Source organism: Aricia agestis, chromosome 14 (genome assembly GCF_905147365.1).
Source record: "Aricia agestis chromosome 14, ilAriAges1.1, whole genome shotgun sequence".
NCBI classification, from domain to species: domain Eukaryota; kingdom Metazoa; phylum Arthropoda; class Insecta; order Lepidoptera; family Lycaenidae; genus Aricia; species Aricia agestis.
In genome coordinates, this window is record NC_056419.1 from 8,703,045 (window position 1) to 8,717,397 (window position 14,353).

Consider the following 14,353-nt stretch of genomic DNA (forward strand, 5'->3'; position numbering starts at 1 on the left):
TGATAGCTAATCAATGAGTAGCAATATTTTTTAACAAAACGTGCAAGCAACAATAACTTAAGTGTGACGACCATATTGTTACACGTGATTGTTGATTATAAGAAATAATAACATAATAATAAAGGTATTTGTTTTCTGCATATTTCTGTAAATTTATTAAACGCTATGAAGGTATCCAGTTTATAATAAGAATCTTGGTTCAGTCGTAATTTTAATAGCGTTTTTGTTAATTTTTGGTTCATACATAATTTATTAATTATGCGTATTAACTTCCATATTAATGAAAGATAGAGCAAAAGAAAAAAGCCTAGCTCTAGCAACCTTTGGTAAAGGAAGCAAAACTATCTAACTAGAATACTACTACTTACCAGCTAATGTGTAGTCCATATCAAATCCATAGAACTTAACATTTTCGAGGTGGAGTGATCTGTTGACGAAGATTCTGAAACAAAAGAAAATAACTTTAATAAGGAAACTGTTAAAATCTGAAAACTTGCGACTTTTTAAGAGTTTAATCACTCTCATCACAGAGTCGCAGCAGAAACGCATCTTAAGTACTATTTATACCGGCCTGTGTTGCTTGTATTAAGTATGATTAAGATAACAGAGGAATTGCTGTTGCATTCAAATCAAGGGTTTCCGTTGTGGGCTGTGGCGTGTACAGAATTTCTTAGAACTACTTCTTATCTTCAGGATTCCTCGAAGTAGTGACGATCATTTTATGACTGGATATTGATAATGTAGCCACCAGCCGTAGAATAACAATTATTTTTATCTATTTCACATTTATCTAAAATAGGTAAGGCTGAATATTTGAATGGGAGGTCCTAATGGACACTGCATAAAAAATCTACAAATATTGCAAACTAACAACCCACACACCTATTGATTTATAATATGAATGAAACAGCGGTCAGATGCCCTAAAAGTGTTAAAATAACTTTTTATATAATATCCGTAAAAACAAATATCGGATGCAGCTGCCTAGCTGATCAAATTAACTTTATACCGCTATAAAACTATGATAATGTTTATTGCAACCATAACATTTTATCACACAGTCGTCAATATCGAAAAATGTACGACCACTATCACCTACTCTAGTTTTCGTCAAAGTATCTCATGATATACATACATATTATATAGGTACCAGATGGCATAATGGATAAATCCATAATCTACATAATATTAATTAGTATGTGCCTTCGTCTATAGTCGGAACAGAGAACACGTAGAAATTGGGCCTAATCTCCATCACTCGCGAACGAATGAAATGTTTTAGTTTCTTTTATTGTTATCTTGTTTCACAGGTAAGTATGCGATGAGTATCGTGTTTAGATAGAAGCATTATTTTCGCGTATAAAAGAGACATATATGTGATTGGCCGAATCTATACGAGTTCAGTGACCGGACTATACAAAATATTTAAAACATAATTAAATCAATTACAGCAATATCCGAATTTTTCCGTGCAGCTAACAAACGCATTCAAGGAATAAATTTGCAGCAAAATGCCAAGTAACTGTAAGAAAGTTTCGGTATTAGCTCTCTCTCGAGATATAGTATAGAATTACGTCAACATTACGTATATATTCTGGTTTCTCTTGTCCATGCATACCGAAAGATAACACCGGCATAGAAAGGGAACAGAAATATTATGTAAATACAATCTGCTCTGACCCCAATGCATTAAGTAGGCGAACAAATTGTTCGAATTGCCAATTGTCATCATCAACAGTGATAAAGGCTAAAAAATGCTTCCGGTTAAGAAGGACAGTGCTAACGAAATGAAAGAAAGGTTTTAAACGCAGAAAGAACGAAAACAATTTTTTTAAAAGAAAGACTCCAAGAAATACTTTGAGACGATCTAAAACTTAACCACAATTAACGTAACATTGAGCCAAACGAATATGATCTCCGCAAAAAATACAAATACTTAACCTTCAAATAATAGAGCTTATGAATGTTTGGAGGGCGTGACTGCAGTCATTATTATTTCAAATTGGCGCCTTGAGAACGAAATATTGGTTCGTGGAATTTGTCCTGGGGCTTGAGAGGATCGAATATAAATAAAAGTTACTTATTAAAACTTTGAATATAAATATTGAAGAAGAGCGATAAACTAATAACTGTAAACACGTGAAAATTAACATGCAATTTGTAGGTGCTCTTGAAATAAAGTTTATTTATAAATTGTGCAACCTATACCAAAGTCACCGAATCCGCACAATAATTATCAAATAAACAATTCTCACGCTGAAAATGAACATCGTCTTCTGTGGGTGTAACAGGTAGATTAATATACCCAAAGCTGACACATAGACACACGTTCGGATCAAACGAATGCGTCCTGTATTGGTCTGCATATCGAAGCCAATATAATGTCACCTGTGATTTATTCATCTTCATATAAACTTGGTAATCGAAGTGTTTAAATTCTTTCATAAAATCAGAGTAATATTCTCCATCTAGTCGTATTACGTATATTATGAAGAAACTAGAGAAGCGAATTTCCTTTTGCTTACATTAATATTAATTATATCATACTTCAAAACATTTATAATTTAAATGCGTGAAGTTTATTGGAACGGAACGATTTTGGAACATGGAAAATTTTACGCAGAAATCGTAAAACAAGTTTTATTTTCGTGTAACTAATTTTAATAATACATTATTTAATTTAATAATTCCAACAAAAAAAAGATACATACAGCCGAACGTATAACCTCCTCATTTTTGGAAGTCGGTAAAAATATAAAGCATGCAGTCTGCGTAAAAATTAGGAGTAAACTTTAGCTATATAGAGTAGGTAGTAATAGTAATTCAGTGACGGTGGCCGGTTTCATTGAAACCAGGCCAGATACGCAGGAGTAATTTTATAGTGGCCAAGTGTGTGCGCAGTACACAAGAGCACTCTCTACTCATTTATTCTTATAACCCAGTGGGACGGAATACCGACACGACTGGCAAGAGATCAGGCGCACCGCGCAGGACCGTCTTTTTACATGCCCATCCGACGCATGGATCATCTTACATGTCAGACAATCAGGTGATCAGCCTGCATTGTCCTAACCAAACTTGGGAATAACATGTTTCCAACGCGGGAATCGAACCCACGACCTCCGAGTCAAGAGCCACGCTCTATACCACTAGACCACGGAGGCGTTGGTCTTTTGGTTGGCTGGTCTTTTGGTTGGTTGGTTTGGTTGGTACTTGGTTGGTTGGTATAGAGTAGGTACAAAAAGTAACAACAGTTCAGGCGGTTAGAGCTGATTTGAGAGAGTGAAATAACTGGCAAGTTCCGTGTCGGATCCATCATTGTCAGAGCCTAGCGTGGTATTCGTGATAACCCACACTTACACGGCCAATTTACCAGTTTTATTGGCTGAACTTCGTGATACTATCGAAGCTAAATACGGACTAAGAAATTATAAAACACAATCAACAGAAAATTGTAGAGTTTGTGATGAGAAACCGCAAATAAAACTGGAGGAATATGTTTTAGCTTATTTCGGAGATACCCATGCTTCAGATACGACATTAAAAGATAACAATTTTTTTACTTTGTACTTTAAGTAAAAAAATTGTAAACGTAGAAAAACAACTAATAAGTTTAATGAAAGAAACATTAAAATTAGCACAATAAAATTACACAAACGTAGGTCATCTCATAAGCGATGAGAAGGAAAACCATTTTTCACGTCTTGTTAATTCGAGCAGCATATTTGTTGTGATCGGATCATTAATATTAATGCCATGTATTGACACTAAACAACGCCATGCATTCCAGCGATCTCAAAATAATCACAACAGCGCACCTCACAGGTAGTACGCTATTTAAAGATCGCACTTCGTTTTACGTTTGCGTTAATGAACTTACTCATTGTGACAAAGACTTACAGAAGGGTATTTTATCTCGAAATTTAAATGCTGGTTATTCTTTAGTTATCCACATAAGAGTTCTGGTAAAGGTAAATAAACTCTAAACTATATCGCCAAAAGCACACTGTCTCCGCGAATTATGGAAAAGATAAAAAAAGATGCAAAACCCCCTTTTTGTCTGTCGTGTGAAACAGTAGATCCGTCGTAGCATGACGGTGTTAAAAGTATATGATCAGCAACTCGACATGAATTATGATTTATGATATTATAAAAAGGTAAAGTAACTGGGACAATGTTACAAAGAATTGGTAATTCAATTAGGTACGTCTTTCCTCGATCAAGAGCGTCTAACTTTTCCTTATGCATGACAAGCTTCCTCAGATGACATTACCAGTTAAAGATGATGACTGATTTTTTGCAGCAATAGCTCAGTTTAGATTTAGGTAATCTAAGGACATTAACATCTGAATGTTTTATTCCCTTTCAAGTTGAATATTTTTTTAGTGTGAAAAAAGCCTATATTATTATAAGAATCCTTTGTTTTCTTAACTTTAAAAACTTCCACTTTCCAGCTGATACTATCAGACAACTCACAACAATTGACATTGGTAAGTAAACAAAAAGAAGAACGTAATTATAGTGTCAAAAAACTTGTTTTAGAAGTCGTAGACTTCTTTTATTTGCAGGCTACAATTTAATATACTTATGTTATTGAGTACTACGTTACCTACTAGGATCTAGGTTTATTCGAACTTACTCGTTCGGTGCAGCTGTGTATCTGTCTCCCGTTCCATAGGACGACCCGTTGGGCACGGGGGTTTCAGCATCAGAGGATCCATTGGCCATAATCTCGTGAAAACGCATATCAGAGATTCACAAAACAGATACACTAAATTCTATCTTTGAGTCTGAGACACAAGGCACAAAGAGTATTGAATATTCAACACACTTGGCAATTAGCGATCCCCTACCGAAACACTGATAGTAAATTGCAGGAAGTTTGGAGCAAATATCCTTGACACTCAGACTATCGATATAATGGTATGATATAGACAGAGTTTTTGTTTAACCGCACGTTAAACTGGTTTGAACCTATTAAACTACGTTTGTAATGAGAGGCAACATTATTTATAATTAAAAATCTATTGACTAATGTACACTCGATTAAATATATTAGATAACAAGTTGTACTATTCAAATATTAAACATTAAAAATAACTTTTTGTATCAACCGGCAAACAAAATAAGAAACACACGAGGCGTGTTTAGCTGAATAGCGTAAACAACTTTTATGTGTTAATTATTAATATAAATTAGTATGTTGCTATAAATAATATTTCGTAGAACAAAGTACAAGACAAAAGAAATCGAATAGGTATTAGGTATATTATGATCGTCGGTCGTAAGGCGGAAATCTGATGGGCTATGACTCAAAAGATAAACAGAATATTTAGGAGCGGAATTTTGGGCAACAGATTCGAAGGTCGAGCCAAAAATCCTAAAAGAAATTGTAAGTCACTTAGTAACAATTAAGATTCCTAATTAAAAAGATATTTAGATTTTTTTACAACAATAAACACGATATATCGAACGCAGTATGTTATTGCCAAGGATATTCCACTTTCGATTCGTTTGGAAACACAATATTGTTTACAAACATTCACACTTCACTTCATTAAACAGGTCAATTTTAGTATTTTCCAGAACAAAAAACACAGAATTTACTAATTAATAGTACGAGATCTCACGATTCACGATAAGGTTCGATAATCACGATAAAACAAACGTAGTCATTCGTTAGACACGCCGTGTGGACTAACAAGTGTAGTTGACGCAACTGGAGTCTACAGTCGACGTCGCAGTCGGCACACTCATTCACCGATTCATACCCCCACAACTTAACTCGCCGCTGTTAACAGCTGATTCACTTCCTAACAATATCATAGAACTGCAGTCTGTGTACGTTGCTGATAAAATAATCGTGGTATAACAGTTTTTAACTTTTGTTCGAATTTTAGTTTCGTTGACGTGTTTGAATACCAAGCCAGTGTTTGTGTTTCCTCGTGGTTATTGATAAGGCATCAGGCAGGCTACTGACTGGAAATGTTTTATGCTTATTCCTCTGCTGCTCGAGACTCACTCTTACCGGAGAGGGAATTATCAATTAAGTATGTACATTTAACATACGCACTTCTTCTTATATTATTTCTAGATTTAGAACTAAAATCTACGCAAAAAAAAGACTTGCTAAGATAATAATCATAGCAATAAAACCGGTGGTAGGCATCATGTAGGACATTCTGAAAATATTTATTTTAAATTTATTCAGAAACTAGCGACCCGCCCCGGTGTCGCACGGGTATAAAATATATAGCCACACATTTTTTTTTTTAAATCGATAGCCTATGATCCTTCACGTGGTCTACTTCTTGTCTGTGCCAAATAACATAAAAATTGCTCCAGTAGTTCCCGAGATAAGCCCTTTCAAATAATTTCCCCCGTTTTTTCCACATTCTCCTATTAGTCTTGGCGTGATAAAATAGCCTATAGCCTTCCTCAATAAATGGGCTATCTAACACTGAAAGAATTTTTCAAATCGGACCAGTAACTTTCCTGAGATTAGCGCGTTCAAGTTAGCCCTTTCAAATAATTTTCCCAGTTTTTTTCCACATTTTCCTCTATTTCTTAGCGTGATAAAATATAGCCTATAGCCTTCCTCGATAAATGGGCTATCTAACACTGAAAGAATCATCAAAATCCGTTGCGTAGTTTTAAAGATTAAAGGGAACAAAGGGACGTGAGGGAAAAAAAGCGACTTTGTTTTATAATATGTATATGTTACGCTCAAAGACCGAAAACGCTCAGTGAGCGTAAAAATGGCTCACAACGCGTTGCGGTCATAGTGAAACGGCCACGACGCGAATCTCGCGTCGTGGCCCTAGTGAAAACGGCCACGACGCGTTCTGGTAATCACAGAAATACCACAAAGCGAAATTCGTGTCGTGGCTGACGTGCTATTCGACCACAACGCGTTGTGGTAATCGAGTAAAACCATGACGCGTTCGGAGCATTTAAAAACAGCCACGACGCGAATCCATGTTGTGGCCCTAATGAAAACGGCCACGAGCCCACGACGCGTTCTGAAACCAGGTTAGTTACTCAGGAGTAATTTTATAGCTCCCAAGTGTGTGCGCAATACACAAGAGCACTCTGGTTTCAATGAAACAAGGCCAGTCAAGCAGGAGTCATTTTATAGTGCCCAAGTGTGTGCGCAATACACAAGAGCACGTTACGCAGGAGTAGTTTTATAGTGCCCAAGTGTGTGCACAATACACAACAGCACTCTGGTTTCAACGAAACCAGGCTAGTTACGCAGGAGTAATTTTATAGTGCCCAAGTGTGTGCGCAACATTGCGCACACACTTTTTTTATGAAATAAGGGGGCAAACGAGCAGACGGGTCACCTGATGGAAAGCAACTTCCGTCGCCCATGGACACTCGTAGCATCAGAAGAGCTGCAGGTGCGTTGCCGGCCTTTTAAGAGGGAATAGGGTAATTATAGGGGAGGGTAGGGATGGAAAGGGAAGGGAATAGGGGCGGGTAGGGAAGGGAATAGGGTAGGGGATTGTTCCTCCGGTAAACTCACTCACTCGGCGAAACACAGCGCAAGCGCTGTTTCACGCCGGTTTTCTGTGAGAACGTGGTATTTCTCCGGTCGAGCCGGCCCATTCGTGCCGAAGCATGGCTCTCCCACGTATAAACTTGGGCGCTATAAAATTACTCCTGCGGAACACGGCCTGGTTTCAGAACGCGTCGTGGCCGTTTTCATTAGGCCCACAACACGAATTCGCGTCGTGGCTGTTTTTAAATGCTCCGAACGCGTCATGGTTTTACTCGATTACCACAACGCGTTGTGGTCGAATAGCACGTCAGCCACGACACGAATTTCGCTTTGTGGTATTTCTGTGATCACCAGAACGCGTCGTGGCCGTTTTCACTAGGGCCACGACGCGGATTTCGGGTCATGGCCGTTATCACTATTACCACAACGCGTTGTGAGCTCACTGAGCGTTTTCGGTCTTTGAGCGTAACATATAGATATAGATAAAACAATTTTGATTTTGATTTTTTTGAAAGAAGAGTCAGAGATACTGTTGTAAAGACGGCTATGGCATTAATTACCCACTGTTCTTATGACTAAGATCGAAAGACATATTTAATAATTATCACATCAAGCCCCAAGTGGCAGCAGGCTGCCGCATAACAATTGAAAATCTATTGTCTCTGCGATACCCACGATGGAGATGTCCACAGAAAATGTTGAGTTATATTATGTTTAACGAATTTAATTAAGAAAATAAAATTAATCAGCCCCCCTAGCTAGAAAGTAAACAGTTCGCGATATTGGAGGAGATGTCAAGGACGTGAAACAATCTCATGCTTATCGCGTGAACTGTGCTGTGGAACGGGTCAATGCTCAAAATAATCCAAACTTTTGTGCAAGCTAAAGTGGTGGTGATTGTGGCGTATTAAAGTGGTGTTGTGGCTTGTGAGGGATTTTAGGGAAATGGGAAAGTTTATTTACACTCCGAAATAAAACTGGTTCTCCAAGGAGACGGGGGAATATTTTTGAAAACTCTACAATCTACAGGGATGACATTACCCAAGATCTTTTGTGAATGTAAAGTTACTTTACGAATTACGATATCCTAAAACAAGACGTGTGAAACATGATGTTTGCAATACACATGCAATACTCGTATGCATGTATTTATTTATTAAAGTTAATTACAACGGGTTACCCCAATAACAATAATAATTAACTACAATTTTGACTTAAAACTTAAAATTAATTATGACATTGTTACAATACATACACAAATTCAATTAAATAGTAATAGAAGAAATCCTTTCGTACTTGTTTTCACAAAATCTTACACAATAATATGCTCTCTTCACATCCATCCACTTATCAACAAACTGAAATCTTTGATACTATGGACACGGGAGATAATATGACCATCCATAAAATAATCAAAGATGATCGGGTGCAGCTTCCGCCCATAAGTCATTACGCAACACTTTTTCATATTGAACAAAAGGTATGTATATGTTGTTGTAAAACGCTGGTGTATTTCCACACCAGCGTTTTACAGCGTCCTTTTGCAAGAGAAGAGAGTCATAAAAATATTTTATGATCATAATAATCTGGAGGTCGTCGGCATACAGTAAACACTTAGCAAACTTAAGGATGGTTGTAAGATCGTTAATAAATATAAGAAATAAGAGAGGGCCCAACATCGACCCTTGACTAACATCAGAGCCTGTACTAATATAATAGGGGGCACTCTCAAAACATCCATACCTCACAAATTGCATCCGATCACAAAGATAGTCAGCGAAAAAACAAACAAGACCAGGAAAAAACCCAAGAGCGCTTAACTTTTTGAGGAGAACATCATTGATCGACTCTATCAAAGGCTTTGCAGGAATCAGAGTATAGAACGTCCACTTGATAACCTGCGTCAAGAGCCTTAGAAATTATGTCCACGTGAGCTAAAAGATTTGTACTGACAGAGCGTCCAGGACGGAAACCATGCTGGTAATCAGAAAGAATTCCACGGATCTGTTTCATTAAAACGTTATGTAGCGCAAGCTCAAAAACTTTGGCGATAGAAGGCAAGATAGCTATAATAGGTCTGTGGTTTTCTACTGACAGCTGATGATCGCTCGTTTTGGGAATAGGTATGACCCTCGATAATTTCCATTGGTTAGGATATATTCCAATTTCCAGCCCTGATATGATGTGTTGAACAGGTGACATAACGGAACAGTAAGGATGTCTTTGCACGCTTTTAGGACATATGGGGGTACACCATCAGTGCCTATCGAGCTTTGTGCTTTGAACTTCTCAATAGCCTTTCTTACGTCTCCAGGTGTTAAGGATGGAAGTATTATGTATGTCCAAACGACCATTACATTATAGTTAACTTTTTGTTTTTGGAAAGTCCTTGCCGGGATGAGGTCTATTATAGCATAGACCTCATCCCGGCATACAAACATACTTCTCGCCTAAAGGTACATAGACTTTAGGCCTGGAAGGTTTCGTTTTTACTTTTAAAAGTCGAGCACTGAGATGCAATTTGAGTAATTTATGCCTTTTTGACTGGTAGACCAAAGGGGCAAAGTATTTGAAACCAAAGAGAGAAACTTATGTTAGCGAAATTGAATGATTTGGAAAGACCTCTCTCATCCAAATAATTTTATGTTAATAGGTTTTGCATCGTATTTTCACGTGCTTGCTGGAGTGATATTTATGAATGTTAGAGCAGTGCGTATTACCGTACTGTATAGTAATGTTTATCTATTACGCCAACCGGCAACGCGCAACGGCGTCATGGTTGTCAAGCGTCTGTTGATTGTTGTCAGGGTTGCCAGATTGGGGGTTTTTTCGCAATTCTGGGGAAAACTTTGACTCTAGGTGAAAATTTAGGGAAACAGTATCTTTGGGGAAATGTTTGGGGAAAATAAATACACTATGGGGATTTTTTGGAGTTAGCACTTCTAAAAAACATAATAGACAAATGAAACCAACGTCCTGTTCATTCGATTAACATCCTAGCAAATTTGTTGTTTGTTTGTTTTGGTTTGTTTGGTCGAGTGCGTAAAAGGCCTGACGACGTACGAACTTAAATTACGCGGGTTTTAAGTTCGCGAACTTACTCGGCTCGCGTCGGTGACACACGAGAATCGCTCACACTGAATTACCATGCCCCCAGGCTCACGGCTTGTGGCTCTTTGCTGACACACAGGCGATTAAGGCTGGTATAAATAGTCAGTACTCAAGATGCATCTCGGTCTCAAGACACGGTTCAGGCTCTGTGATTGGTTGGCTGTCAAAATTTGGACCAATCACAGAGCTGAACCGAGTCTTGAGACCATATCTATATACCAGCCTAACTCATAAGATCGTCGAGCCATAGTCCGCGTACTTACACGCACGTCTGTCACCCCCTTAAAAAAAATCTCTCTTTGGTCAAGCGAGCGATGTGTTGTCAACATGTGTTGTGTATCTGTTTAACTGTCGAGTGATTGAAACTACTAAATCGAATAATTTTTGCTTTTTTTCTGTAACAAAGCGATTGGGGTTCTTTTTGAAAACGTATCATTTTGGGGAAATATAAAAATCAGTTTGGGGGAAATCGTAAAATTGCATCTGGCAACCCTGATTTTTGTATCATCATCAATCTTATCTTTCGTCACCAAACGCATTATGTAATTTACATTATTTAAATTAAACTCGTAACATATCGTTCCTATACTTACAAATACTTATACGAGTATATGTCGGCATTTTCCTGCTTTGATATTTGTCAGCTATCGGTACATTTGTAATATTCCATAATAACCTTTGGTAAAAATGAAATACGCCCATGCTTATACTACAATATGGCTTAAGCAAACAGAGAGATAAGATAGTCGAACAAATACGTATCATAAACAAGATGGAATTGAATCGTTGTTACTAGGAAAATGGTTTTAGGCGTATTTCTAAGTTGATAAAAGAGAGAATTTCCATCTATCTAGGCCAACAATGCTAAAAAATCATACCGAATAATCATACTCCAAAAATACTTTTACCTGTGCTGAATCTCCCTCTTGTCCAGCCAGGTGCTCTGATTCATCGCGAGGGACTCCGCGAAGCTGTCCAGCTCCAACTCGGACTTGTCGGTTCGGAGCGGTTTGTCGATGCCCACCACAGACTTGTCGGGAATCTCTACCGTCTCGCCTCCCGATATAAACGTTACTACGGGCTTACGTTTCGAGGAAGAATTCGCCCGCGCCCGCAGATCTTGCGGCGTAACAGACGGCGACAGGGGGTAAGCTACATCGAACGCGTCCGGCATTTCGTACCGAATATAACAGTGAACCAAATATAACAACAGTCCAACTACAACTGAATCAGTCGCAAATAACATATAAATCTGACGCTCGTGATAACTTTTGACCCTCCTATCGTTATTCTGATGTAAATATTTCATCTATTTATCATTATTTTTAAAATTACTTTTATTTGCTTCGTTAGTCTAATCGTAAACCTACGTCATAAATGGTCACGGAAAATATTTATTTATAGGTATGGTACTGATAACCTGTGGAACAAATCTGTTTGCTAAAGTCGCAGCACACATAACAATCTCTTCAAGGTTTAAAACAATATTGATTAGTATAAGAGTACATAGTATCATATTATAACAAAATTCCATTGAGGTAAATAAATAAAAGTAATTTATAAGAAGTTATCTCATATTTAACATTATGACTATAAACCAGGGGTCACCAATGAGTTTCGCTCAGGGTCCGTTTTAAGAATTAAAATGACCTTCGCACACATTTAAAAAAATATTTATTAAACAAATGTAATTACGTTAATTACAAAGATGTATTGTATGAATGAGAAGAGTGTCCATTTTTGTTGCTACAAGTTCATCAGTATGTCGAGACTTTTATTTTAAAGAACATGCTTGGTCCGCACACAATGGGCATAATTTAACAGATACCATTTTTTTAAATAGTCCAGAAATTGTAGGGTTCGTCTTGTTAAATAATAGCATTACCAAAAGAAACATTCAAAATTAAAAAAAACCTCTTCATAAAAACATCTGCTAAATAAAATTGATGTTGCCCATGATCACATAGTCGCTAAAGACAATCACACAGGAACTGCACAATTTCCTGTGGTAAAAAAGGAAACTTATGTCCTTCCCATGCTTCCCAAATTTTATGAAATTGATACAGTGCTTTTGGAGCCCATATGAAACAAATAGGTAACCAGACAAATGTTTCTTCTTGATGACAAATAATTATATTGTTTAAATAAAGATTAATCCAAACTCTGCTTAGCCAAGATTGGCTTTCTGTCTAATGGTATAATAATATAATACCTCGATCATGGGAATAGCAGACACAATAGCTTTTCAATTGTTATGCAGCACCCGGGTGCCACTTGGGAGTTGATGAGTTAACATAATATGCGCTTGACAATAAAATCTATTCTCTAAAAACGCTAAAGTATAAGCCAATGCATTAGAAATATTTTCAGAATGAAGTCAAAGACTTACCTATGTTCAGCTCTCCTGTAATACTTTTTAGAGGAAAGGTTTTCTGCAGCTGCTGCTCCATCTTTATTAGTGATATCCATAATTCCGAATATTTTACACAGAGACTTTTTTCTTGAAATGTAGGTTTTGTATGTATGATATTTCCAATATTTTGGCAAATTACTCAATTGTCTAATCATACAAGACAAATGTATTTGTTATGTATAACCTGAAATATAAAAAAATATTAAACAGCAAGTCAGTAAAGTGAAACTTAACATAAAGGACACTGAGCAACTAAAACATTATTTAGAAACAGTTTCAATAATCGTTTTTGGTAAAAAATTATCTATTTTTATCAAAAAATCACGACGGCTTAAAATAAAGCAATGAGTCAATGGCAAATATTGATCTTTAGAAAACCTATTCCATGCTTCGTTAAAATTAACAAATGGTATAGCAATTAACTACTAAGGTGAGTTCTATCTATAAATACAAAATATATAAAATAGTACTAACCAGGTAGGTAATGCAAATTTGTAATGGTCAATGGATAATATTTTAACCAAAATTCAAATCAAATGTTTTTGAGCTGAGCAGTTGACAGTTGTTTTGCATCTGATTCTGACCTGACATCTCAAACTAAAATGTCAATGTCATTAGAGAGGTGTCCCGTGTCAACGAATCGGACTGTGAAAGAACTTTTTTAGCGAAGTTTTGCCGGGAATGTGAAAGAGTGATATTGAGTTTTTGTATTATTTTCCTAAAATTGTGTTATATCTGGGTTTTTAATGTGTAATATTGGTAGGATATTAACCATTACATATTGGTTATCGTGCACAAGTGTGGGAATGTGATGTAATAACCAGAAACGTGCTCTTTTGTGTTCCCTGCAAAACTCCATCGAAAGTTTCAGTAAAGCGTCTACCACTTTAATGAAACGACCGACTTGACTAGCACAACACTAAGCACTAGGTCACACACTAATCACTAGGTCCCATCACTAAGCACTTTTACTGTCCTAGGTCGTAGCCGAGTCGTAGGTTCACTGGTTCAGTCACTATTGATTACTTGTTTTCACTTCTAAGTCGCCTTGATGATAGCTCGTATCGAACTGAACTACGGCCCGTCCTCCTGCGACTATTTATGTGGGTCGAGGCGAGCCCTAGACTGTACGAGAACATTCCTTCCCGAATGTACACAATAAATGTAAACAAGTAAACAGGTAAACACGTTAACAAGTGTTGGACTTTTCTAGAAGGTTCGAGCATGTAATTGCGCACCTCACGCCATCTAGTATTGAGTAGGGAATTTATGTTGTCGGTGTTCCCTCGATAAGTTTCGCTGGTTTAACGTTATATGGCACTACG

The 14,353-nt window shown here is 37.1% G+C and overlaps 1 protein-coding gene across 5 annotated transcripts in view; it reads right to left on the minus strand.

Annotated features, from left to right (window-relative positions):
• The window catches only part of LOC121733812 (cytosolic purine 5'-nucleotidase), a 35,360-nt gene extending 21,776 nt beyond the window's left edge, over positions 1–13,584 (minus strand). The window contains exons 1-3 of one of the 5 annotated variants that reach the window (XM_042124183.1): positions 13,503–13,584; positions 13,005–13,212; positions 369–442 (exon numbers count right to left, since the gene is read on the minus strand). In XM_042124183.1, the coding sequence (XP_041980117.1) occupies positions 369–442; positions 13,005–13,183 (253 nt within the window). In that variant the 5' untranslated portion in view covers positions 13,184–13,212; positions 13,503–13,584. Of the gene's footprint in view, positions 1–368; positions 443–4,639; positions 4,950–5,450; positions 5,711–11,523; positions 11,837–13,004; positions 13,213–13,502 lie in introns of those variants that run through there. The other 4 variants (XM_042124185.1, XM_042124184.1, XM_042124182.1 and 1 more) reach the window with 4 other exon arrangements.
• Between the last annotated feature and the right edge of the window lie 769 nt (positions 13,585–14,353).